The sequence below is a fragment of the Aptenodytes patagonicus genome, chromosome 1 (genome assembly GCF_965638725.1).
Source record: "Aptenodytes patagonicus chromosome 1, bAptPat1.pri.cur, whole genome shotgun sequence".
Classification (NCBI taxonomy): Eukaryota; Metazoa; Chordata; class Aves; order Sphenisciformes; family Spheniscidae; genus Aptenodytes; species Aptenodytes patagonicus.
The window spans coordinates 14,803,554-14,830,656 of record NC_134949.1 but is presented as its reverse complement, the minus strand read 5'-3'; the positions used below and the strand labels follow the sequence as shown (position 1 = coordinate 14,830,656).

The 27,103-nt window shown below is 40.6% G+C and overlaps 3 protein-coding genes across 12 annotated transcripts in view; 1 reads left to right on the top strand and 2 right to left on the bottom strand.

The window, feature by feature from the left end:
- The first annotated feature begins 9,744 nt into the window (after positions 1–9,744).
- EFCAB10 (EF-hand calcium binding domain 10) lies at positions 9,745–12,050 on the top strand. The gene is made up of 4 exons (XM_076328537.1): positions 9,745–9,850; positions 10,035–10,199; positions 10,456–10,540; positions 11,690–12,050. The coding sequence occupies exons 1-4, from the start codon at positions 9,751–9,753 to the stop codon at positions 11,724–11,726; spliced, it is 387 nt and encodes a 128-aa protein (XP_076184652.1). The 5' UTR covers positions 9,745–9,750; the 3' UTR covers positions 11,727–12,050.
- A 6-nt stretch (positions 12,051–12,056) lies between these two features.
- RINT1 (RAD50 interactor 1) lies at positions 12,057–24,661 on the bottom strand. Its single transcript, XM_076328525.1, has 15 exons — positions 24,278–24,661; positions 23,593–23,786; positions 22,996–23,183; positions 22,604–22,845; positions 22,262–22,435; positions 22,035–22,184; positions 20,730–20,886; positions 18,814–18,924; positions 18,395–18,620; positions 17,657–17,794; positions 16,730–16,929; positions 15,222–15,436; positions 14,375–14,555; positions 14,168–14,286; positions 12,057–12,939 (listed from the first exon to the last, which is right to left on the bottom strand). The coding sequence occupies exons 3-15, from the start codon at positions 23,170–23,172 to the stop codon at positions 12,723–12,725; spliced, it is 2,307 nt and encodes a 768-aa protein (XP_076184640.1). The 5' UTR covers positions 23,173–23,183; positions 23,593–23,786; positions 24,278–24,661; the 3' UTR covers positions 12,057–12,722.
- A 698-nt stretch (positions 24,662–25,359) lies between these two features.
- PUS7 (pseudouridine synthase 7) overlaps positions 25,360–27,103 on the bottom strand; it is a 46,202-nt gene continuing 44,458 nt past the window's right edge. For all 10 annotated transcript variants that reach the window (XM_076328438.1, XM_076328447.1, XM_076328429.1 and 7 more), the window contains 2 exons: positions 26,818–26,909; positions 25,360–26,095 (listed from right to left, as the gene is read on the bottom strand). In XM_076328438.1, the coding sequence (XP_076184553.1) occupies positions 25,959–26,095; positions 26,818–26,909 (229 nt within the window). In that variant the 3' untranslated portion in view covers positions 25,360–25,958. The remainder of the gene's footprint in view (positions 26,096–26,817; positions 26,910–27,103) is intronic.

Here is a 27,103-nt window from a genome sequence, read left to right as displayed (position 1 = left end):
AGAAACAGATGGGTTTTGTCATTATTTATCTTTGCAAAGCAAAACCGGTATGTATTGCAAGACTGCCCTTTTTCTTCCCAGAGGCTGAAATACACCATGCAGCTGGCCAGCACTGAGAATTCGACTGGTGGTTCAAAAGATCTGCCCAGTTCTCTGTACAGGGCTGAATTGCTCTGGGATTATTTTTGGCATTTGTGTCTAAAATATTTCTGCGTTTACATGTCAGGACACGTGTGACAATCAGCTACTGAGGTTTTTGCACTGATAAATCATTTTTAAAATCCTTTGCTTAGCTGAATGCATTTTCTCATTCCTTATCAGTGTAAGAGTTAACTTTGCTGGAGCTGCTAGATTTAGGAATTCTCACTTCAATGGGCAGTACAAATTTATAACCAGTCTTTTTATCAGTTAATACTAAAAATGCAACTTCTATCTAGGCATTAAGATTCTTGTTCTGTGTAAAGCCTGTTCCAATTACAGATCAAATGAGACTTCAATTGTTCATTGGCTTGTCAGCTCTGCAGAGAGGACTGCAGTTTTTTCTCTCGCAGCAAATCTCTTCTGCAAACCTGGGGAAGTGGTACATTTTTATGCTCCTTTTGTGAAGTATCTGGAGACTCAGTCTTGGAGATACTGTAGGGAAGATGCGCACAGTTATGGTATGATCTTTTTCAAAAGCAAGAAATTTGGGCTGCAAACTGTGTTTTTGTATGCATACGCTCAGAACTGGCAGAGGAGATAAAGCTGGCCTGTGTTACAGGAAACAGTAATCGGAGGAGGAAAATTTTACCTTCTAGGTAAACAGTTTTTTGTGCAACATCTCGCATGTTCTGATGCATGTGGCAAAAGCTACTCCTGAACTTCCTCTTTACTGTCCAATTTGTGCCTCGGTCTGAGCTGCTTATATTTTGAAAACTTTTTTTTTTTTACTCTTGGGTTTATCTTTTCTAGTATAGAAAAACTGAACATCGTGAAGTAACAGTAGATACTGAAGTTTCATCTGATAGAGTGGTCCCTGCGTATGGCTGAAGAGTGATGTTGCGTTTGTAAGATGCTTTGCTATTTCTAGCAGCCATTAGAACTTAAAGCTACCACCAAGAAAATGGAATATTGCAGCCATGAGTTATTAGTTGCTTGCCATCATTGCCCATGGCCAGCAAACGCCAAAGACCACTAGTTTTCCAAATATGACTGAGCCATTTTTTAGCACTTACAAGTCCGTTAGAATGATTTACAAGCTGTTCTCTATTTGAAGTGGGTTTTCCCCACCCTTTTTTTGGTTATGCAGCAAGTATTTTGCTTGTAGCAGTACTCTTCTGCTTGTATTATCTAATGTGCTCTAAATACCACCAGTTTCAGAGAGAAGCAGATCACACTAACTTTTCTATTCATTGCACTCTAGTTTTTATGCTTCTGTTTTTACCACAGAAATATTTATTTTAGAAGAAAGTCATTGCTGTCTGCAGCAGTATCTGTTTTACTCTTCCAAATCTGTCAGGATTCACAATTGGAAGAAATGCCAAATACTGATTCCAGAAACATTTGGAGGAGATTCGTACAACAGATTCAGACTTCAGAACACAAGAAGTTTATTTCATGCAAATTTTTATGCTGTTTTGCTCCTTGAGTACCTCTTCAAAGCTACTACTCAAAACAAGTACAGACCTCTTTTAAAACATACTTTCCTAAGTAGAAGAAAGATAAAGCTGATAATTCAGCAGCAGGTCCCTGTTTGCGCTTGCTTCAACTGGAGAATCCGTGGTAGATGGTATGCATACTCTTGTTCTCATTTTGTAATGCATCACAAATGACATGGGCACAATTCTTTTGTGTATGTTTTTTTGTTGTTTGTGGCTGACCCACAGAAATCTTTAGATCTAGTCTATAATCCCTACGGAAGGGAGAAGGGAAGCTTTAGGGAAGCTAAATAACAGAAGCCAGAAATAACAATCAGGATCCAGAAGAACTTGATTTGAGAGTAAGGACACCAGTAGGGATTCGAGATGGTACACAACATTCAGCTGCCCCTTTGCAGATTTCCCAAACCAGAAAGATTTAGCTCTGAAATTGAATCTGGGTTTGATTAACTTGGAGCAGTTACTAACATGGTTGATATGACACCACAAGAGACTAGTTTTTCAGAAATGTTGTCTAGCATGAACAAAGTATATTTACAGAGTGCTATAGGTACAAAGGCCCGTTGGTGTAAATACATTGTATGGCCTGATGAACTCATGAGCAACCCTGTGAGTCCCATGTCTGTCTCGGCTATTTCCAGCCTGGCTCCTGCTGAGGCAGAGGAGGGACTGCTGACAGTAAGCATCACTGCAGAAGAGAAACCATCATCCCTTCCCAGTGGCAAATTTACTCAGTGCCAATTCGGAGAGCTGTGTCACGGGCAAGTAGACAGGTCACTGGAAAAGGATTACTCGGGCTCAATCCTTTAGGCTTTCCCACCACAGATGCATTGGTCAGCTCCACGCTTAAATTGCAACTATTTGCCTGCCTTTTTCTTTAGCTTTCTCTTATTTTGACCCATAATTAGTTGGGGGGGTTTATGGTCTGTTTTTTGGGTTTGTTTTTTGGGGTTTGGTTTTTGTTTTTTAATCTTGCCTTGAGTTACTCCTTCCTTGTTGATTCTCTTCAGGATTTGTGTTTGGACAACATAGCCTGAACAGTAATACCAACACACGGGGCCTGCTGCTTCATTATCAAGGAGACACCAAGAAGGTGCAGAAAGCTGGTTTTCACTTGTGTTATTTTGCAGAGTGCTTCCAAGGCCTACAGCTTTGCACCCTGAGCATGGATGCTTCCCAAGAAAGAAAACATTCAAAGGGAAATGCTCCATTTGTGCTCCTTAACCTAGAACAAGCCAAGTGCATGTTTGCTCCTGGAGTACGTAACAGATGCAGTGTTGGGCCTTTCATTCCTAACAGACAATTCTCTAATGCCTCTTCTACTTTGTCCCTAGCATATTACTGGACCACTCACTCCCATGACCTCCACTATTGATCTTCCAGTCCCGAACTCCTTTCATCTGCAGTTAAATGCCAATGAAGCCTGAAAGATACTAGTTTCGCCATCTCGAGCTTCTGTTCAGGGCCTTTGAGCCCAGTCTGGCCTTCAAAATCCCTTACGAGGTTGCCAAGAAAGGAAAAGAGGAAAAGAAATTGAAGCACAAAGTGAGTGGGTAAGCACTGCAATGAACCTCTGGCTCCGACTGACCACTTGCCCTGACTTAGGGGGACATAATAGCAGCCTGCCAATACCTATGAGGAGGTCGCTACGAGACCAGAGCCAGACTCTTCAGTGCTGCATGGTGGAAGGGCGAGAAACAATGAATGTAAGTTGATACAAGGGAGGTTCAGACTGGATACAAGGAAAAACCTTCCTGCCATGGAGACAGTCAAGCGTTAGAACAAGTTGCTTAGAGAGGTAGGTGCAATCTCCAACTTTTGAGATTTTTCAAACCCAAACTGGATAAAGCTCTGAGCAACCTGGTCTGATCTCAGATCTGACCCTGCTTTGAGCAGGAAGCTGGTCTACAGACCTTCTGTCCTATGATCCAGATGTGAAGAAAGCAATAATGACAATCTAACTCCTCTCTCAAGGACTCATCTTGTAGGGTCGTTTTCTTAGAAAAGCTCCCTCAGGCCTCCTTAGGGTAGTTTCCTAATACCAAACCCTCTTCATTGCTCGGTCTTTGTTATTCATTAACCAGCTTTCTTTAGTAGCTGTAATTCCCACTCAGAGCTGGGGACACCCAAGACCTTATCATTGGCCTTTCTCACTCTACTATGTCTTTTCTAGATAGAGATTTCACTGGATTTTTTCCAAATGTCCCTGAGATATACCACAGTTTCCTTTGAATCACTTTACCTGCTTTGTTTCTAAGCCAGCATAGGATGAAGCAGAGAAACTACTGTCCACTCTAACGAGTCTTGTCTTTTTACGTCCACAGAACCAAGCACTTCAGATGTTCTCCAAAAATGTTAATCTTTTGAGGAATCACGAACATCTTTACGCTAAGGATGGCTAACTGTGTAACAGACTAGATGGCAGTATTTTCTAAATCTACTATCCCAGTAATCAGTACATTCTCTTTTATAGCACATGCACTGTTGCAGCTTATATGAAGAGCATGCCTATTCTTGACACCTATGGGAAACCACCTACATTGACATTGGCCTCCACCAAATGCTGATGCATCAAAAAAAAATTTGGACTGTGGGGGGTCAGAGAAACTAAGGCGCTGGAGATGGATCTCTGATCTCCACCACCCTGTGTAGTGTGAACTCGCTCAACAGATACTGCTAGAATAAAAGCATCTGTGGTCTTAAGAGCTGTGGGCTCAGAGCCACCTTAAACAGACAAATATACTGTATATCTCAAAGAATTAAGGCTTCTGCTAAGTATCTTCTTTTTTCCCCTTGGCCTTCAGCAAAAGTCCCACTGTAGTTCTAGGAAATCAATTTCTTGGGTTTTCAGTCATCTGGGAAGTGGCCAGTTCTGTAAGAGAGCTAAGTTTCCCAATATTAAACTAGCCTTTTTTTGTGACCTATTTTTCCTTCTCTTTGACTCGGAAACAGTAACTGGAAGAATTTTTCTAATTCCTGATATTTAATTTTTCTCAGTATATGATTTTCGATGGCAGGTTTAGTATTTATTTTGCAGTTGACTGAAAAAAAAAAATTCACAGCTTAGCCTTAAAACTGCAGGCTCCTGTTCTTGTAGAAGGGACTGGGATGGCAACATGGTGGAAGCACAAGTGATCCAGGCTACTTCTGTACTACATCAAGGACAATTTCTTGACAGAAGTGCTCAACAAGCTGAGTCTGGCTATGCTAGACATGCTAATCACACATAAGGAAGGTCTGGCTGGGAACATTGACACTGGGGGCAGCCTTGGCAGCAGCGACTACGGGACAGCAAAGCTTAAGATTCTGAGGGAAGTGAGGAAGATAAATACTCAAACTGCAACCCTGGAATTCAGGAGAGCAGACTTTGTCTCCTGCAGACATTTTGTTGGCAGAATCCCACAGAAGACTGCCCTGAAAGGCCCCAGGGAGCTAGCTGAAGCACAATAACAGTCCATTCTGACATGCAGGAAGTTGAGCAGACATGGGAGAAGGCCAGGGTGGCTGAATGGAGAACTCCTGACAAATAAAATCCAAAAGTTGAGTATACAGACTGTGGAAGCAGGGGTGGGCTACCCTGGAGGAATACAGAAATGTTGCCTAGGCATGCTGAAGCAGAACTAGGAAAGCTAAAGCTCAGCTGGAGATAGAATTAGTGAGGGATGTGAAGGGCCCTTTCTGTATATTAACATGGAAGGAAGGCTAAGGAAAATGTGGGCCCCACTATGTGGGGTGCGTAACCTAGTGACAAAGGACATGGAAACCACTGAGGTACACTTGGTGCTGCCTTTGCTTCAGGTTTTAACTGGAGAGGTCTGTGCTCAGATCTTTGGGCAGAGTCTGGGGAGCGAGGTACTACCCACATAAGAGGAAGCCTGAGTTAGGGACTACTTACCCTGCATCTACACCAGTCTGTGGGGAAAGGTGGGCAGGATTCAAGGATGCAGGCTGGTATCGTTACAAGGCTGCTATCACCCTTGAAAGATCATGGTGAACAGGGTACAGGGTTTCTAAGGACTGGGAAAAGGCAAATGCAATGCCCATTTTCAATAAAGACCCAGGGAACCACAGGCTGCTCAGCCCAACCTCAACCCCAGGCAGATTATGGAACAAACACTCCTGGAAGCCATGTCCAGACAACGTGGATTTACCAAGGGGAAACCATGCCTGACCAACCTGCTTGCCTTCTGTGATGAAATGACTGCCTTCAGCTACTGACCAGAGAACAGTGAGCATTGTTTTCTTTGACCTTAGCAAGGCTTTTGACACTGTCTGCTTTTGTATTCGTACAATAAATTGGAGAGATACAGATTCAAGGAGTAGGCTGTGAGGTGGGTGGAAAATCGTCTCAACAGCAGGGCTCAGAGGGTTGCAGTCAGCCGTTTGAAGTCCAATTGGTTGGTTGTTACTAGTAACATGCCTCAGGGGTTAATACTGAGTCAAATCATGCTGAAGGGTTTCATTACCATCCTGGATGTTGGGATGGGTTGCAAATTCATGAATAACAACAAATTGGGGGTCGGGAGGTGATTGATACAGCAAGGGCAGGGCTGTCCTTCAGAGGGACCTCAAAAGGCTAGAAAATTGGGCTGACAGGAACCTCATTAGGTTCAACAAAGACAAGCATGGAGTCCTGCACCTGGGAGGGGAGGCATAACCCCATGTCATTGAACAAGCTGGGTGCTGACTGGCAAGAAAGCAACTTTGCAGGAAAAGGGGCCAGTGGACAAGGTGAATGTGAGTCAGTAATGGGCCCCTGGGGTGCTGAAAGCTAGCCACAGCCTGAGCCGCAGCAGTAAGAATGTAGGCAGCAGTTAAAGGGAACTGATTGTCACCCTCTGTTTTGGCACGTGTGAGACTGCATCTGCAGAACCATGTCCAGTTTGGGCCTCCACCGTACAAGATGCAGCATGCATACTGAAGTGAGTCCAGTGGAGCGCTACCAAGATGATTAACAGCTGAAGCATATGATGTATAAGGATATGCTAAAAAAAAAGTTTTGTTCAGTTTTAAGACAAGATTAAGGAGGGGGGGGAGAGGGGTCTGAGCGCTGTCTTCAGCTGCAAGATGGCTGCTTGTAGAAAAGATGGAGCCAGACTCTTCCTGGTGGTGCACAACAAAATGGCAAGAAGCAATAGACATAAGGTAGAGCAAGGGGAATTCTGATTAGACACAAGGCAAAAATTCTTTGCGATGTAGTTGAGCATTGAGGGACCAAGCGATGTTGTGGAATCTCCATCTTGGAGATAGTAAAAACTTGACTGGACAAGGCTGTGAACAACCTGATCTCAACTTTGAAATTAGCCCAGTTTCGGGGGGCGGGGGGGAGTGTGTTTGACCACATGATCTCCAGAGGTCCATTCCAACCTAAATTATTCTGCCATTCTATACAGTAAAAACGAAAAACAAACAAAGAAAGCGTTCTGGATGTTGAGATAATTAATACCCAGAAGCTTAATATTACTGCTGTTAAGCACTTTCCCTTATAAATGTATAGCGTAAAATCCCCTGGCAAGGAACTCGCCTCTATCTTGGAAGTCCTTGAGGATACACAATGGAAGCGTGCAGTGGAGCTTTTCCAAAGCAGCTACAGAAATGGCAGGACCCAATCACTACAGCTCCACCCTATGCTCCCTGACACAGAGTGCTTTCTAATGGCCATGTCGAGGAGGAGCAGAGGCGGGTAAAGCATTAAAGGAGCTGCTACTCGGCATGTTCACTGTAAGCGTATGGCAGACCTAGGCATCCTTCCCAGCCCTTATTGCGCCTGTCTCTTCCCACAGCCCTAGACTGCAGTCTTCTAACAAACACTCCCATTTGGAAGAACGTGTCCATCTGCCTGTTTTCCTCAGCAAGACAAATGCTTGTTCTGCAGCCAGCTTCCTATCTGACCTGCAGTCCCTGTTCCTCTTTGTTACGACCTTTAAGACTCCTGGTAGTCTATTTAGTCCTATGTAATTAGATAAAATGCTTAAGTTATTAATGATATTCTGCAAAAGGCTCAGCTTCTGTCACAACAGGTATTAAGTCTTTCAACCAAATTAAATTTTAAGTAACCAGGACACTTTAAACTTATGAAAATAGATTTGATCTTCGAGTTCTTGATTAAAACTCAATTAGAAGCATCTATGTAACAGAACCAGAAAACTTTCAGATGTTTGTCAAATATTGTTTTTCTTAGTCACCAGAAGCTCAGTTTCTCTTACAGTAGTCCATGTTAGCGTCTCACAAATTGTCCTAAACTATGATACTTTTAGGACTCATATATATATAACTGATACATCATTGTATGAACTGAGGATAATAAATTCCCTACATGCTGCATTATCAGAACATTTTTTTCAAGGAAATAAATTGTGCTTTCTTAACAGTGAAATGAAATTAAAAAAAAATATTTCTAGTTGTAAATCAAATTGGGGTTTGCTCTGCTTAGTGATTTTTTGAACCACTCCTCAGAGAAACACGCTTCAACCTGTAATTCCTGTGTTTATTCTTAAAATTTCAGCCCTCAACATATGTTTCATACCAGTTATCTTTGTTGACCACTGAAGGAGAAACTAACTTTGCCAAATGCTGTTTTCCCTGCCCCAAACACTGATTTACTACCTTTCTCTCCAGTCTTTCATTTGCTCCTTCCTTTCCAGTCAATCTTCCTATCCTTAGGTTCTTGTTTTCATGAAAATGTTTTCCATGTCTTTTTATTTCTCCTCTGCTGGCCAGCTCAGTCTTGTTTGTACTTCTCCGCACTTCAATCTACACTTTCTCCCATCACTCTTCCTTAGGAAAAAACTGTGCTAGTGCTTTGCAAACTCTATTGAAAGAGGTAGAAAAGTCAAATGCAGGAATGGGTTCAGTAACTATGAATTATATTCCTTAGGAAAAGGAGGTTTCCATCATTGCCAGGTAGCTGTCAAGGGAAGTAACTGTTATGAACCTACAATTCCTCTAGCCCTAATTAAGACTTGAAGCAGGTAGCATTAATAAGTTTAAAATACTAAAGAATACTGACAGAGCAGTTTTGGATGCTGCCTTTCTTCCACTCTAAGAAAAAAAAAGACGAATTCTATTAGCGTCTTCTGATATTTTTGTTTTGGCAAATAGTTAAGTATAGATAGTGCTAGACTTTTCACAGGAATACCATTTTTTTCTTTACTATGTACTCATTTTTCATTGTCGGTTTTTATTTGATGGCAGATGGTTGTCTTTTTGTAGATTTGTTTGAATTTTCTTTTTTTTAGTGGGGCACTTGATGATCTTTCTCCTACTTACTTACATTGGGTAGTACAGTAAAAAGGTTCTTTGATGTCTCTTCTCTGTTTGCACAGGCTATGCTGCAAACCTCAATAATGATTTTAAAATGTAACCTTTCTTACTCTTAGTTGCTAATCATTGATTTTGCTTATCGCACCGGTATTGAGCACACATGACTCCGTTCCACTAGGTGGCAGCTGAAAATTTTGCTATCCTCTCGCCTTTACTAGGAGTAACCAAGACCACCTTTGGCAAGGGAGTCCAGGTAGTGGACGGTGTACGGGAAAAAGCAAAGGATGTAGACTGCATTACCGCATATGGAAGGAAATGTGTCTGAAATTGAGAAGACTTGCATAAATGTTAAAAACAATAGCGTGTAATTTGCTTTCCCCATGAATTAATGCAACTGTGGTACAAACCAGTAACTTGGCTGGAAGCGATGATCTTTCTGTTTTAGTGCTAACGTGATGACATCTAGGCAAATTAAATTTTGCTTTCCACTTTCTACCCGTTGAAGCAGGGGCTGCGCAGTCAGTGAAATCTCAGTAATGCGATTTTCTCCGCCTGACGCCCTGAGCTGACTGAAGGAGCACCACACCAGCTCTGGCGCGCAGCTGCTTTCCCTCCCGCCGAGCCCCCGCGTCCGTTTTCTTGCGGCGGTGTCATCCTGAGGACTCTCCTCCTCCTCCGTGTACGAACAGCTCCCACCCTCACCCTTCCTGCTCACCTCCGCTCTCCCCTCCGGCTCCCGGAGGCCCTCCCGCCCGGACTCACCTCACGCAGCCCCTCGGCGGGGCGGGGCCGGTTAACGGCCGGCGCGCGCGGCGGCGGGGCGCGGCGCGTGGTCTCCCAGCAACGCGGGATGGCGGCGGGCGAGCAGCAAGGCCGCGACTACCTGCAGCGCCACCGGCTCCCCGAGCTGCTCCACCGCCTCAGCGCGCTGCTGCTCTATCACCGCCCCGGTGCGACACCGCGCCCCGGGGCAGGGCAGGCCGGGGCCGGGTGCCCCGTCTCGGCCCGGGCAGCTGTAGGGCCCCTGCGCCGCGAAAAGCGGGGTGGGGATGGGGCGGGGGGGAGAAGGGATTGCGTGACCTTCGGTCACTAGCTGATTGTCCTGCGTCTGTGGGCAATTCTGCTGCGTTGCAGAAAGACCACGCGAGTTCCTGATCCAGGCGCTGGAAAGGGTGAAGGCTGGAAAACGAGCCGAGGGGGAGTACCCTTACCTCATGGACGAGGCCAACCTGGCTGCCATGTTCGAGTTGCTGGATGTTGTAGGCCAAGGCCACATAACACCAGCGCAGTACAGAGAAGGTGCGTCTCACCTGCACAGCAGGTCATACTGAAGTGTTTGTATTTGTTTGCACAGAATTATTAAAATTGTTTCAAAGCTACACATATGTATACTTTAAAGGTATCCACACATCTGCCGATACACAACTTGGAAAGTTTTAAAAGCTACATATTTTTAAGTTACGTATGTTTGCCTTTTATTACATCTAGGCCACTTTAAGATGTTAAATTAATCTTTCCAAGACTTGCATGGGAAATTCTCTTTTCTCAACTTTAGCTCTTAAAACTTTGGGACTGAGCACTGAAGATCTGCAGTTTGGAGATGATGTGAATATCACGCTGGACGTATTCAAGGAAGAAGTGTAAGTTTAATTGAAAGGGTTTTTTTTTTTTTTTGGAGGGGCAGTATGCACAGGAGATATTTTACTGAGATTTGTTATTTACAACACTATATAACTAAAGGACTTGCTGGTTTAAGCTTAACCCCTTTACTTTGCAATGCAAGATTTAAAAAGGTCAGTTACTGCCCAACCTTGCTTGGCTTGCTGTAACCTGAACCAAACTCGGCATTTTCCTCCACTATCTCAGTCTCGGGATCCTCTCAAAGCAGACCTCTCAGATTACCTACCCCTCAGACCAGACAGACAGTCCTCAGGTAGCCCAGGGGTTCAAATACTGATCTAGAAATGTGAAACAGTGAAGCAGCATTGTCTTCTTTGCCAGAGGTAGTAACACAGCTGTAGATGAAACGAGCTCAGAGCTTGAAATGGTTTAACCTCAGTCAGCAACCAAGTATCACACAGCCACTCACTCACTCCCCCCCAGCCCTGGTGGGATGGGGGAGAGAATTGGAAGAGTGAAAGTGAGAAAACTCATGGGTTTGAGATAAAAACAGTTTAATAATTGAAATAATAATAGCAATAATAATAACAGCAATAATAATGTCGTCGTCGTCGTAGTAGTAGTAATAATAATAATAATAATAATAATACACAAAGCAAGTGATGCACAATGCAATTGCTCACCACCTGCTGACCGATGCCCAGCCAGTCCCCAGTTTATGTACTGAGTCCCCCCGGCCAGCTTTCCCCAGTTTATGTACTGAGCATGACGGCACATGGTATGGAATATTCCTTTGGCCAGTTTGGGTCAGCTGTCCTGGCTGTGCCCCCTCCCAGCTTCTTGTGCACCTCCAGCCTTCTCAGTCGGTAGAGCATGGGAAGCTGAAAAGTCCTTGACTAGTGTAAGCACTGCTCAGCAACAACTAAAACATCAGTGTGTTATCAACATTATTCTCATACTAAATCCAAACCACAGCACTGTACCAGCTACTGGGAAGGAAATTAACTCTATCCCTGCTGAAACCAGGACAGAGTTGTAATAATTTCTCATGGTCAACGTATGGTTCTAGGGGCAATTTTTTGGTAACTCTTGCAATCACTGCAAGGTAACTAACTGGAACTAATTATCTTCATTGTTATCTAACTAGAATTCTTTTTTTTCTGTCTTAGGAAGAAAAAGATGCTGGAGAGCTGGGCTGTGTATTAGTTTGAGCAGTGGTCTGCTCTATATATTAAAAATAGGCACCTTGCTCAATTCTCCTTCTGGTTTGTCAGCTGATTTTAAGCAGTACTCTCTTTTTTTCCTTCTGCACCCCACCCCCCCATTTGAGCAATCAGCTGAAAAGGACAAATAACAAGAACTTGTTCATGTTTACCAGGCACTGGAGAGTTCTCTCTTGAGAATTGCTTTTCTTAATACACTTAGATGGTTAAAAAAAAAGTGCTTTGGACTTTCCTCCTTCAGTTTGTAGCTTACAGTAAGGGGTTGTTACTTGTTTGCTCATTACCATTGAATAAAATTAACTTTAAGCATGGAGCTGTTTCTTCAGGTGTTTTTTATTTTTTGGGCTTGTGCTGTTTTAAAAAGGAAAGACTAACTTCAGCAAGTTATGACAAGTGTCCACAGTTGAAGAAAGGTAGCACTTCCAAATATTTATGCAATTTTTAAGGAGAAACTTTAAAAATTAAATAGGAGAGACTCTGATACAGGAAAGAAAAAAAAAAAGAAAGTTACATATTCCTTCATTGCTTCCTTCTGTGTTCTGTATATACACATTTTAACACAGAACATCCATTACCTGGGATTTAGAGATGTAAAACATCTGTGTTTAAGTGAAGGAACAGTTGTCTGTATTGTACACAGGTGTATTTACACTGGAAATATTCTGTATTCTTTAGAATGATGTTACAGCACACAACACTGACAAGGCAGACACATGCACTAGAGATGAAGACGGTTTTAGCTTCTAAATGCAATGGCAAGGTGGCTATGGAAAGTAAGATCTGCGCAGTTCGAAACCAAGTCAGTAGCATTTTGAAAATTTCTTTAAATGGTATACAATAAGGCATAAGATTAGATTAAACCAGTCGTTCAGCATACAGTGTTGAAAAAAATAACTCAAGTATATTACAACATACTTGCTTTGCTTTTGTTTGAAATAAGTAATCTAGACCAAGTTATTAACCATTTCTGAAGAAGTCTTTATTTTCCTGTATTTGGCCAACTAGCTCTCAAATTGAGAAGAATCTCAACATCCCTTTGAGCTAATTTATAGACTCCAAGTTCATTTAGTGCTGCTGTTGCAGATGGCTGGTTGGGCTTTAATGTTGTTTCATTTTCTGAAGCTGACTGTAGTACATCCTTCAGAAGCAAGGCAGAGCCAATATTCAGGTTCAGGATAATGCAGGCTTCTTTTATGCTAGAGGAAAAAGTTATATGGATTAATATGAGAAGCACCTATGAGATAATCACTGTGTGCACAAAATTAAGTGTTACAAAAACACCTCCATGGACTTATGAAAAGGATCAGAAGTATTGAACTGAAACGTACTGCTTAGATCAAGGCAAATAGCGTACTTGTTCTTACACATACATAAGGGAAAAGGCTTAGACAGTATTTCATAAGTGTCAATATTTTGCCTCCCAGTGCTCAGCATGGCTTTTGCTTCTTAAGTTTTTCCACCAGTATTAAAAATACAGAACGGTATTTACCACTTAATCTGTCTAGCTTTCCCTAACTACATTTTCCCCTAAGATAATTAGAAACTTCTTATTCAGCATATTTTAAGAGCACAGTTTAACAAACAGTTGCTAGAATCTGAACATTTTCCCTAATTAATATCAGTAGGGAGCAAACACCCTGTCTTTGTCACATTGTTTCTAGTCTAAATATGATAGATAGCCATGTACCCATTCTGCATTATTTCTTACGGTTCCTTTGTGCATCTGTGTCCTCTCACGCTGGGAATAATACGTATGTATCAATTACCTTTATGAAGGTGATGCGTGCTCAAAAAAAAAATTAAACCTGAAGATGTTACATGAATATTCCAATTAAAAAATACCAATATATGATCTTTGTCTTCAAGGGTTCAAGACTGAATGTGATGCTCCATATTGATTTAAAAATATTAAGATTTCTGCCCCAATTAGCCTAGGAGTTTAGCACTGGACCCTTTAGAAGACTGTGGGCTATTTAAAAGAGACTAACCACAAAGAAGGTAGCTTCTCATCGATGAAAGCAACTAGACTGCTATGCAAGGCAATTCTGAGCGGGAATATAGTTTAAAGTAGTCTTTCTTCTAACAATAAAGAAAGTTTATTCTGTTGTAACTATATCTTTGCATAGTTTCTTTAGCCCCAGTTTTGCAAGTCTGTGCAACTTACATTCCTTCCTAAGTTAATTTATGTAGACATCCTGAGCGCACAAAATACTCCAGAACACATGCCACAGTCTGTTGCTGTCTGAGTACGTGCTGCAGAATCAAAACTTTCCTAGTTGTAAACACTGGAAGCATAAGTGATCCACATATTTTAAGTGTGGATCAAAACTAACTGTGAAGAAATCTTGGTGATACGTAAAACACATGTATTCATCTGGACATTCACTTTTGACATACCAATAGATCAGAAGTTTGCCTACTTACTGCTTGAAGTAGTTTTCTGGCCTCTTGCAGTAGTGTGAAAATAAAGGGAACAGATTTCTACTCATGTCAAACTGGAGTTGTGCTGCTCCTCCTTCATTGAAATGATTTGCCATTATTATCTACAAACACAGAGAGGTGCATCCACTGTTTAGGCCAGTCACTTGCACCTACACTGTATTGCATAGGTCACATTCTGCCGATACCTACTTCCTGATATATGTATATATCCACTTTCTCTGCAAGCATTTGCCAGAAGACTTTGAACAGTGAGTGACAGAGCTGCTGTTCTAGTTGTAGCAAGCGGTCTCGTAGGGTCAACAACATTGGGCAAGCTGTGCTTGATAAAGACATTACTGCTTGCTCTGCTTGAGATGGTAAAGATAACCACCTGAAAGAAATTATCACACTGAAGTCATTGTAATTAAATTATTCCTATTACAACAACTGAAGTTAAAATTATCCTTTAAAAGAAAGAATCTTACTCATTTACAATGGTTCAGAGAGAGTTCTCCTTACTTTTAGATTTGAAATGGGAAATCACAGTCTAATGGTATGTTTAAATTTCATTTAATATTAAACTCATGCCTTTAGTTACCAATCTCTGAACGTGCCATTCAAAGAAACCCCATCTAATCTAGAAATCATTGAGTTGTTGTATTCCTTTTATGAAGTACTTCAGAAATTCTACTCAGGAGCAAACATTCGAGAAGCCCTATGAGTCTGTGAAGACACAACAGTCATTACAGGCCATTTCATATTAACTCTTTAATACTACTATGAAGAAAATAATTCTTGTCTAAACTAGAATGATCCAGAATTCTTCCTAGGGTTTTTAAGATAATGGGCCCACTAATTGTGGAACTACTTCAGAAAGCATAGCATTAAAATAGTCTTGAAGTAAGTGTTAAGAGAATTTTTCAAAACTTACTACCCTGCACCGTTCCTATTCAGGAAAACAATTTTGCCTATTAGCTATTTCTGCCTTTATTTACTTCAATATTTTTAACAGGAAATAACATTGCAATATGGGAGGAGAGTAAACAGACAGAATCACCTCTCTTTTTTGTACAGCTTTGCGGCATCTTTGACCTCTCTGAAGACATGATCTACTTGACGAGTCAGCATGTCATGTTTCAGGCGTTCCAAGAGGTTAATCATTTCATCAAAGACAGAACTCTCCATTGAAGCCAGCTGCCCTAGCTGTAGTTTACTGACAGTGTTACTTTCTGCACTAACCTCCAGTTCGGCCTGCTGTAGCTGCAAGAAAAACTACAGAAACAAAACCAGATACGAATACTACAAAAAAAAAATCTTACCATTTGAACTTTTCATTGGTACTTTAATAGGCACGGTTCTAGAAAACACGCTCCTGACACATTTATAAACTTAAAATTTTAAGACTTTAAAAACACTTTCTTATCTTTCCCCGTGGTCCTGATTTACAGGAAAAACAAGATTTCCTGAAAAACAAGACACGGTGGTTTAATCCTAGTGATGGAACCGATACAGGTTTCAGATAGAACAGCAGATAGGTAATGGGAATAGATCTAGAGAAGTACTAAAAAGATATTTTAAGACTGACAGCAGAATGCTTAAAAAAAACCAAACTGCTTTTGACCTTTTTAATGTTTGCAAAAGTAAACTAGAATCTTTAATTGTAATTTGTTTTAGAAATAATCGTTCATTAAATCTAAATTTGCTGGGCTGACAACAGCAAGAAAATGGATCGAGTTTCATGTGACATAGTGGTAGCAACTTGTTGGTTTTGCTTTCAAGCAGATCAAGATGCTTAGGTAAATGCAGCTATACAACATGAAGGCTGCTGCCCTATCAAGTCAAGATTATCCTCTGCTAGAGCCACAGTTTCCTATGAAAACAAAAAGAATTTGGAGGCTGCCCACCTTGCACACAATACCTATTTCTACACTTTACCTGTAACATTTTTTTTGACGTTTTGTACCAATAACCATAGAAAAGATGAAATGCTACAGAATAGCCATGCTGCCACCAGGCTATTATATAGCAAAATAATTAATTCTCAATTCCCAGTTATCAGCAAGTGGCTTTTCTGAGCAACACCTAAACTGTGTTGCAATGCAAATACCTATGCTGGATCCATTTAAGCTAACCTGCCATGGGAGTAGTTCAAGCATCGTGCGTAGGCTACTGCACGCACTTCAACATCAATGCTGTTAATACTGGCTCAGGGATCTCCAAAATCAACTCACTAATTTTTTTACAGTTCAAAGCATGTAAAGGAGACTACTTTTTTGTCTGTTCAGATTATTCAATTTCCCAGGCTCTCTTTGCATTTCCCTAGAAAGTTTAGAATTAATACAGCTTAGATCTCAAACAATAATCTGTCCTTATTTATACATCTTTTATTAAATCTTAATTTACATCTCATTCTATTTTTTCAGTAATTAATTCTTCTGAAAACACTTTTAATTCTTCTGAATACATTAGATAAACAGTGCTGAAAATAAAATGTTTGTTATGAAACAAACATCCAAAGTTCATCTTTTAAATTTTTTTTTCTTTTTAAGTAAAATAATTACTTACTACATTGTCAGCCCAGTCCGCCAACACTGTCGCTATATAGTTAACAGCATTAAGGATCGCACAGTATCGGAAGCCTAAGGAAGCTCTAGTCTCTTCCTTCATTACTTGAGTTAATCGTATCCTGAAATCATCAACTAACTCCTTCTGTAGGCCCAGGAACTGTAGTTTTCTGGAAGCCGTTGGAAGATTCTTATACCTGTCTGGAAAGACATGAATAAAATGTTTTTAGATTTTCCAAGACTGAATAAAAGCTTTTCAAAAAGAAACATTACAGTCATCTTACTTCACAACCTTACGCCATTTAGTATTTAAAACAGCTGACATTTTAACAATTTCAGGGAAACTACTCAACGCAAAAGCTAAACATGTAAAGAAACGACATTCTTCCCCCTCCTGATTCCACTAGCATTTTGTATTCTAATACTTTAAGCGATATGTGATTATACCACACCATCCAGCGTGGCCCCTAAAGTGTATTCACAAACAGTAAGATAAAGCCATTGAATATGCAATTAAGTGTCTCCTGAAAACTTACTTGCTCTTATGTTCTGTTCCAAGAAAGCAGACGTTACTCAATAGCTTCTAAATTGTCACAGAGTCAAAAGGAGTAATAGGATTTTTTTATTACTGCACTGTAACAAATTATATTATCTCAAGTATGAACGAGTTTTAATATGCTAAATATCTTATGTATTTTTTTAATTATTATTCTGCAAACATGTCACTAGCTCAAGATTATTCATGCTTGATTTGGTGTCCAAAATAGAAAATGAACAGGAAAGCTTTTATTAAATTGCAAACATTACAACTTTACAACGTTATTTGGTGACTACTGCTGACAATGGATATTTAGTAAAGAAACCTGATAGCTGAAGTTTTTTTACTATTCATTACAAACAAGAGCAATTCCCATAGATTAATAATTACCTGTTATAACTAACAAGAGAGTCATAAAAGTTTCAGCACAGTCTGGGACTTTCATTTCATCTACATCAGTGATATCTTTGTATTGCGATATCCACGCAGCCTCTGATGAAAGCATAGAGTCCATTTTCTGGAGAGCAACTGAGATAAACAATTTATGAGTTTTGTGTAAGTTTTTAATAATAAAAAAAATTCTAACAAAAGCCCCTCTGAAATATATAAACATAAAAGCCTTATCTCTAGTAAGTTAAATTTTACATTTTCAGGGTTATAAAAACTACTGATGACTGGCTTCATACAAAACCAGCTTCAATATATCTGCATTTGCAATGCTGTTAACAACTATGTCAGAGTTAATTGGGGGGTTTGTTTTGTTTTTTTAATAGTTAGCTTGCTCCTTTCCAATATATTTCCTCTTCATTTCTTAAAAGTTAATACCCTTCCCCTATTTCAATTTAAAGTTCATCCTTGTCTGCACACATATAAATATAACATTTGTCTAAAAATAAGCCTACTGGATTCCATACCGGACAGCAAGAGTCCTACAAACTAAAGCAGCATTATTGGAGTCTAACCAATTTTTAGTCAAAATAATCACAGAGTATAAAAATATGTATGTCTTATGTAATAGCCCTGTCCAAGTGACTTATCCTATTTGAGAAGGCTGTTCATGGAAGTATACACACACTTTCTTTCTGATTGTGCAATATAAAGGGCAACAAAATCCATTGGAAGTCTTACATTTTTTTTCCACTGTTAGCCACCTTTGGAAGCAGGATTCTTCTGAGAGAATATGCATGCAACTGGGAAAGCTGCTGAGATAACCATGAACGCTGTATAACTCTCTCTCAAATAGAAGTACCTCATCCACAAGGTGACAAAAGAGTGTATCATCATACAACAGGCATGGAATATCAGCAGCCAGCTTCTCCAAAATCAGCATTACTAGAGCACGAGAGAATTCAAGCTTTTGAAAGAAAAAAAGTGAAAAAAATGTCAGAGATAGGAAGTATTAACATGTGCAAACATGTACATAAACTGCTACTAGACTGAGTTAGTCTCACCACATACTTAGTGAAATCAGTGGAAGTGGGCTTACACAAGTATCTATCAGAAGTTGACTTACATATTCGTATATATAAAACCATGAAAGTGCTTACCCCAGCATTCACTGAAGATCCTGCCTTGTCCAGTATTGGCTGGATTTTGTCATCAAGGAACTTTGCATGATTTCCAATCCACATAAGTACTTGTGTTAAATACCACTCAGGCTTATTTAAAAAAGAAAATAAAATACTAAATGCATCCAAACATTTATTCAAATGCTACTAACATTTTAAGACAAACGTCTAAAAAATACCAGTCTCTTCCCCTGCCTTCTCTTGATCTCAGATCACACAAGTCTTTCACTGTGTTTTACTTAGCTTTGATTTTCATAAAAGCAGTATCAGAGAAGTATTTCTGGATTTGAATTGTCTTAAATGCACCAATTATTCTGTTTCTTCACAAACAAAAGCTCCATTTTTTTTATCTCCCCCTTCTCTGCTGCTTTCTCACTCCTGAGGTCCTCTTTTCTGCTTCGCATACTTCCTCCTGGTCTTTATTTCTTGTTACAGCAAGAAGGATGCGCTCCTGAGAAAAGTCTTCCCAGTAGCTCCATTCTTACTGTCAATTGTACCCAACCTCAACCCACACTGGAAGTGGGGAATCTATTTCACATAATGCCTTTAAGCTTTTTCAGTTTCCGCACCCAAAAATATGGGCTGTAGTCTCTGATGAACGCTTCTTTCAATGGTAGTGCAAGCGGGAGCACTTCCTGTCCTCCTCACTCCCAATAGCTGAAGAACCTTCTGTTGAACTGCACTTACATTCTTCACATTTTGTGTGTCTGTTTCTCATTTCTGTATTAAATTTTCACTTGTCTACTGCTTTTTTTTTTTTTTGGACACTCCCTCCCCAACTTGCCAAGATCATTGTGAACTCTGAGCCTGTCCTCTGAAATACTTGTAATCCCTTCCAGGTTGATGTCTTTCAAATATTTTACATGGGTATTTTCTTTATTCCATTATCCAAGTTATTATAAAAAAACAAACCAAAGCAAAAAACCCAACCCGAATTTGAGCAAGGCCCTGTTGGAATATCTTTCTGATCTGACACTAGATTACATGTAAAAACTTTTCTTCACAAGTTTTTTAGAAAAATAGTTGTTCACCTATTGTTGTCCACAAATTTCATCTCTTGAACATTTTCCCATTTGCTTGTGAAATAATTTCATTCATGTCTAAAATACCTCTTCCCCACTAATATATGTAACATTATTTAAAAAAAGCACTGTAGTAGCAACTATCAAGATTGCAAATATATTTACATATAGCCAAGACTGTCAATACAAGCACACAGACTTGTGCAAACTGTTACAAAACAGCTCTCAAACTCTGCTGCAGATGCATTATAGCAGCATTAATGCATTGAAACCTGTTCCAATGATAATTCTCAGATAAAAATCCTCAGTCTTCAAAGATAATTCATACAAAAAGTGAGTCAGCTTCCAACTGGTAAACTGGACATCTCTTGTTGTATGTCAATTAAAAAAATTAACCCCGAAAACTAATTATATAACGGTGCCTTTAGACTAATCACATTTTATATACTAACAGCAGAATCCAACATTTTCAGTTACATGAAAGTAGCAAAAGACAATGCCAAAAATCAAAGTCACAGCTTTGTACAGCCTTTGAGCTCAAGCAATAAGGAACAGTGCAAAAACGTTTGCAAGGAGACAGAGGAAATTAATCAAAGCTTCTGAAATGATTGGAGTCAGTCTGAGTGGTAGTAACGCTTTCTAAACGATCTGGGCAAGGGAGAAAAATCACCTGGCCCAGAGAAAATGCCTGTGCCTCTGAAAGGTCTCCAAATGCTATTTTGATGTCTGTCCACACTTAAGTAGACACAAGAACTGCACAGTTTTGAAAAATCTTAGTTTCAGAAAGGAAAGTGTTGAAGCTGTACAACTTAAATAAGCAATCTGTTACTTAAAACAACAATTAAAAAAAAATCAAACAGCTTTCTCCCATACCTTGTTTAAAACATTGGTTTGTTTATTTCCAGTGAAATGATACTTGAATCTTTTCTGAAGAGGATTCAGCATGATCTGTATCGGAAGGATAATGGGTGGCGATAGGGGTAAAGAGTACTTTTCTGGCAATTGTTTAGGTTTGGTTAACAGTTCATCTCTAAGTTTGACAGTCAAGGATGAATTTAAGTGTTGAATTCTCCCAACATCATCATTTCAATAGAATGGGTTTATAAAGATGAACATTTCTTAGTTCTACCTCACTGGCTGAAGGCAGTATTATGCAATCAATAGGATTCCTCAAGTATGAAGGATACTCAAAATATTTCAGTTTACATAATAGTTAATACAACTCAGGCTAAGGATTATTTATTCAATGACAATACAAGTCACTTAAGTCAGTTTGATTTAGGAAACTCATATTGTTAAAAAAAAAAAACAAACACAGAAAACCACCATTATCAGTACCAAACACAGGGGCTGTCCAAGAAACACGCTTATTCATATCTGTTAAAGGAGGATAAAAGACTCATGAGATTAATAAATGCAGTAGATTATTTCCCATTTTCACATAACTTAAGTGACCCAGTCTGCCAGACCAAAATTGTTACCAACTCAGGGTTGTGTAGAATGGCCTTGTATCTTCCCACTCCATGATGATAAAAAAAAAAAAAAAAAGGCAGCCACAACCACTCCAGGAAAAATTGCTTGGTTGAGCTTTAGCTGTGATTTAATTCACACAAAAAAAAAAGGAACAGGATGAGAAGCAGTGCCTTCTGATAAACCTCAAAGGCAGACTACTATCGCTGCACAATGAAAATCCTTCTGTAGTCTCCCCTTTTTGCAAAGTCTCCTTCCAAGACTTGTATCTTTAGCTTTCCCTCTTTTCCTTCTGGGATGGGACATACTAAAGTGATTAAGGCTGATTTCAAATAAGGCTATGAAAGGAAAAGCATCAACTGTGTAAAATAAAATATACATAATCATTTTTTTATTAACATGGATAAACTTGCTGAAGCGTATAAGGCCTGATCCTCATGAAACCTGAACTGTCAGCTACTATGAGACCACTAGATCTGATGACTTGGGAGTTACAATGTTGCTGCTGCCAAAAAGGAGAACTTTGGCACCTGGCATTTTCTAAACAAAACAAAACAAAAAAATTCTAATGTTAATACAAAGTAACATAAATTCAAATTATCTTCTGTCTTTAGGGAGAACAAAATTTTAAATACTTCTCCTTGACAATGCGCATCTCTGACATTTATTATTCTTACTAAAATACACCTCAACTATTTAAAAGGATACGAGGTTTGCAATTTCAGAAGCTGACAAAACAATGTCTCCAAATTGTTGTATACATCAGGAGCACTGGCTGGTGCAGCAAGGCCAAATGCCTGAGACTGTGGTGGCCCCACAAATGGCCAGTGGAGCTGGGTCAGTACCTCTTCAAAGTCACTGCAAGGCAAAACAGGCACTTTAACACGAATTTACAGTACAACGCAAAGACAAGGGAATGACAGTACATCTCTTACCTCGACAATTTGTCCTTGAGAATTTTATGCCAGAATTTAACAGTGGATCTCACAAAAGCAAGAAGATGAGAACAAGATGACTCCTGAAGTTTAATATCCAGTTCTGCCATGAATGCGAGAGTACTGGCTGCCTCTGGAACATTGTTGGTCATCAGATACTGCTGAATGCTATCACTATAAAATAGAAGAAAAGTCAAGGCCAAAAATTCATTAAAGATAACAGAAAAGAATAATTTGTATATTGGAAAATGAAGATAAAACTTTCTCAAATCTAAGACATTTTAATAATGGGACAAACTAGGTTACCAGTCTCAGAACATATATGCAGTACTTAAACTTTACCTTAACTCTTCTATTTGTGAAATCCATTTAAGATAGGACAGGTGTCGTTCAATCTCTTCTACTTGACTGATCAGTACATCGAGATCCTCCATCCACGGCTGAGCCTTCAGTAAGTGGCTATTGATTGAATCAGATAGAAGAGTTTCTTCCTCTAGAAGCCGACCCAGAGACTTTTTAGAGTCTTCTGCATTCTTTAAGGCGTTCTGAATTCTTTTAGGGACTTCTGATGAAACTGTAAGTACCTACATTCCCAGAGAAGTATTAAGTCTGACACTGCACTATGTAGAGTAGTACCATTTGAGCTATTAATACATTGCTTTAATTTAGTTAAATATACTTAATCAGTCATACAGCATATTCAGAAGAAGGGGGATGGGGGGGAAGATGCTTACCTGTTCTTCTAACTGCTTCTTATTTTCAGACAGCTTATCGATAAGGTTGTCTAGCTTCCTCAGAGAATCATAGTCATTTCCAACTTCTCTTTCCACAAATTCAGAAACATAGTATGGGATATCACAATGATCTAGATCTCTAGTGACTTCTTTCTTTCTAACAGCAATGGTTGCCATGTTTTCTTTCTCTGCAATATTGATTACACAATTTCTAATTAGTCACCACTAAGACAGCAAAACAACTATTTATCTATTGAGGACACAAAACTCCATGAAAAGCTGGGCAGTTCAATCTAAATTGAAACTTAAGTAAAGCAGTATATTTATTGAATGTCTTAAGTGAGACAATTTGCTGGCCTAAGTCCTAGCTGAGATATGATAAAACCTTGCTTACGCATCCAACTGGTGATTTATCATACATTAATTACTGAAGAGAAATATGCCCGTTAATTTCTTTCTTCCCCAAAAGTGTGAATTTTATTAAAAATAGTTCAATATATATGTAGTTGCTACATACGTAATATGGAAAACTTAATGAAAAATACTGGAAAAATATTTTTGTAAAATACAAAGGAAAATAGTAACGTTCTGCTTTACCTTTTCATACAGTTTAGGATGTTCCAGAGGTATCAATCAATGACTGACGTATTACTAGCAAAGTATCCACTTGGGTCTTGCAATGACTTGTAAAATAAAAGCATCACTGAAATATTTGTAAGAAAACCCACACAGTATAACAGAAGAGGCACTTGCTGATCCACACGTTTGGCAGCACCCAGAGAAAACCAGACCTGAAATTGAGAGGATGATTATGTACAGTGAAACAAAAAAAAGGCAACAATAATGAGTGTTTGGCTAGTTCAATTCTTGACTTTTTAATATCACTTTCAAAACAGTATTTAAAAATGAAATTTATATACTTGCAATTTATCTGCTACAAGCTTTAATTAAGTGAAAAACCCTATTAAACAGGCAACAGGAAAGTGTGAGAAAATGGAGCAACTGATGAGCCAAAGTTGGAGAAGCAACAGAGAGCACCAGCAAGAACAAACTGGGAGACCAAGTGTGTTGCTGAGGAAGAAGTGAATACAGAAAAGAGAGCAGTAAAAAGCACCACGCTGTTTGCAGCAATAAAACCAAGTAATACCGCAGAAGACTACTAGCCAAGTGGTGCCCTTTTCTTACTAGAGGAAAGGATCAGGACACGGGAGGAGAAAGGAACAGGACACTGGAGAGCATCCTCCAACTATCTCCCTGCTCAAGCACGCAGCTCTGCACCCACCTTCGCCGGAGGGCCAGGCCTTTTCAAGGAGCGTTAGAAGGCTCAGCGGGCTCTAGGCGAGGCCCCCTGCCGCCCACAGCCCAAGCCAGGCGACCGAGCAGCCGCCTTCCCCGCGAGCCGTTAACGCCTCGGCGAGCCCTTCTTCCCCCGCTCCGGGCTCTGCCCCCGAGGCGGCGCTTTCCCTCGCAGGCTGGACGGCGCCCAGCGAGCGGGCGCAGGCAGCGGAGCTCGGGGTGGCGAGCAGCAGAGCTCGCACGGACCCGCCGAGGCAGGCCAGGGCTCCCCCCAGCCGGCCGCCGCCCGCTGGACTTCCGCCCGCCGGAGAAACAGCTGCTGGGTCGGGTCCCCTCAGCGCCCTCCCCGCGGCGGGCGACGCACCCGCGGCCCCAGGAAGCCGCCGGCCGGCCGGCCCCGCTGACAGGACCGCGGCTCCCTTACCCGCCGCAGCCCCACCCCTGCCGCGTCAGCCCCCCCATAGCCCCGCGGGCGGCGGGTCACGTGCGCGCAGCACGGCCTGCGGGCGGGGCCGGCGGAGGGCAGGGCGCATGCGCGCTGCCCAACCTCTTCCGCAACCGCCTGGCAGGGCGCGGGGAGGAGCCCGCGGCGGGCGGGGCCGGCTGCCCTCCGCCAGCAGCGCGCATGCGCGGGGCCGCCAGCCCGGCGCCGCGCGCGGCGGAGGCGCACGGTCTTCCGGCCCTCACGGCGCTCCGGGCAGCCGGCTGGGTCGGCGGTGGCGCTCTTAGGAAGGCGGGGCGCGGCTGAGGTCGAGGGCCAGCTGCTTTTGTTCCCGCGTGGAGGGCGCGGCCCCGCTGGTTCAGGAGCCTCCACCGCTTCGTGCTGGGCGAGCGACGTCCGAGGTACTTCACGGGCGCAAAGGGCCTTCCAGCCACCGCGGCAGGCGACAGTCTTCTATTTACGTGATTTTAGCAACACAAGCTTTTTATTTGGTTTAGGAAGAGGCTGAAAACGCAGTGTCTTTTAGAACAGCTTTATAGTATTTTTTTCCCCACTAGAAGCCCGGCTCATCCCCTGCCAGCAACGGACAGACGAGACCTGTAAAGGAAGCAGTTACTGATACACGCTTACACTTTTAGGTTAATTTATTTTCAGTACCCGTTCTTCAGCATAGGTATTAGTAAAGCTGGAAAATATGCACAAGTATTTTCTCAATGAAAAGACCAACTAATTAAAACAGCTGTACATCTTTACAGCACATAAAAAGCCTCGCGAACAGAATCCTCTACCGCATCAGCACAAATGGTACCAGCAAAAACTCCTGCAATATAAGTGTTCATCAATATCTTAATTTTGTTGTAACTTGCTTTCCTAAGCTGTAATTTTGAAGAGACTTCAAGGTATGCTGAACTCATGAAAACATTCAGTGCTTGCCAAAAAAAAGGCAAGCTAAACATTCTTCCAGGTCTGAAACTATTATAAGCCCATTTCTTAAAGATACACCCATGTTACAGCTCAAGCAACTTATTAAAAAGCACCAGTCACTAAGATCTGTATTATATTACAACCACCATCTTGCAAATGACTACTGAAGTTAAATGCTAGCACTAATAAAAACTTAAAAAAATACAAATCTCTTACTACTAGTCTTTAAAGATTTGTACAGAACATGTAAATAGGAAAATGCTTTATATATGTTAAAATCTAAGTCATTTTTGCAGTTCCTTCAGCGTAACCAGGTAGTATTCAGTTGTGTCTGGTTTTTTATGCTTGTGTCCATTTTCAAAACTTCTCGAATCGCCATGGTTGCGTAAGTGGATGGGGGAAGGGAGAACTCCATCTTCAGTGCCCTGAATTTACCATCTATCATAAGGGGTAAGAGGAGACACAAAGCAAGAAAAAGTTGTTAAGGATGTAAGTAATGCTTATTCTGGATGCCCTCTAAACTGGACTAAAGTTTTCCATGACCAACCCCCCCAACCCATAAAACGAAACAACTACCACCACCATACTCCAATTTACAATCCACAGTGGAATTTCATAAAACAACAACTTCTTAACATTTTCTCTCAGCAGGAAGTGATGTTTTGAGGGCTTTCTTCTTTTAAAAGCAAAATAAGTTTTTGTTCTTTCAAAACTGAATTCCTAGCCTCTCTTCACTTTTTCTGGTGTCAAAAGACCTTGTGACCAGAGTTAACATAAAAAAAATTTCCATTTAATTCTGTTAAGTATTTGAGCAGTCTCTTACGTTCAGCACATATAATACATGCTCAAGCATATAGACAATTTGTGGCTTAGTTGCACCTTCATGCATTTCACAGACATTTATTGTTAAGCATTTACTTGATTTTACACGTCTATAAGAAAATGTAACAGTCAATACAGACTGCTGGAAGAATTGCTCACACTCTTGAGAAATAACGGTCCTTATTTAGACACCTAACTTCGGGTATCTTTAATACCATTACTTAACAGTCTAGTTAAATGAAAGCTCTTCCTTAAAAGAGCTTTCAGTATGTAGCAGTTCAAAGCAACAGCCAGATCCAACTTCTATTTCACAAACATCAGCAGAAAAGTCAGCCTACCTGTAGGAAGAACTGGTAATGGTTTTCCTTCCAGCTTATCCAAATCCGTAGTAAATAATGGGATTCTGGGATCGTCATATGCAACGACCTCCCTTTGTAATATATGTAAGATTTTTAAATTATTTTTTTATTATTTAGAATAAAAATATGTATTTTATATACATTTATATATTTTTATTATAATAATATTATTTATTATTATGCCACTTTGGCAGTTACAACTGAAATGGAATTTCTAATAAAATAAGGTAAGGTGGCATTTATGGTGCAATAACTGGTAAAGCTT

Excerpts from the sequence above, each read along its gene's own strand:
- EFCAB10 (XM_076328537.1), top strand. The coding sequence starts at position 9,751 with ATGGCGGCGGGCGAGCAGCAAGGCCGCGACTACCTGCAGCGCCACCGG. Across the intron at positions 10,200-10,455 it reads ACCAGCGCAGTACAGAGAAG|CTCTTAAAACTTTGGGACTG; the intron begins GTGCGTCTCACC and ends TCTCAACTTTAG. Across the intron at positions 10,541-11,689 it reads GACGTATTCAAGGAAGAAGT|GAAGAAAAAGATGCTGGAGA; the intron begins GTAAGTTTAATT and ends TTTCTGTCTTAG.
- RINT1 (XM_076328525.1), bottom strand. The coding sequence starts at position 23,172 with ATGGCAACCATTGCTGTTAGAAAGAAAGAAGTCACTAGAGATCTAGAT. Across the intron at positions 22,436-22,603 it reads TCACAAATAGAAGAGTTAAG|TGATAGCATTCAGCAGTATC; the intron begins GTAAAGTTTAAG and ends TCTATTTTATAG. Across the intron at positions 14,287-14,374 it reads ATATATACATATATCAGGAA|ATAATAATGGCAAATCATTT; the intron begins GTAGGTATCGGC and ends CTGTGTTTGTAG.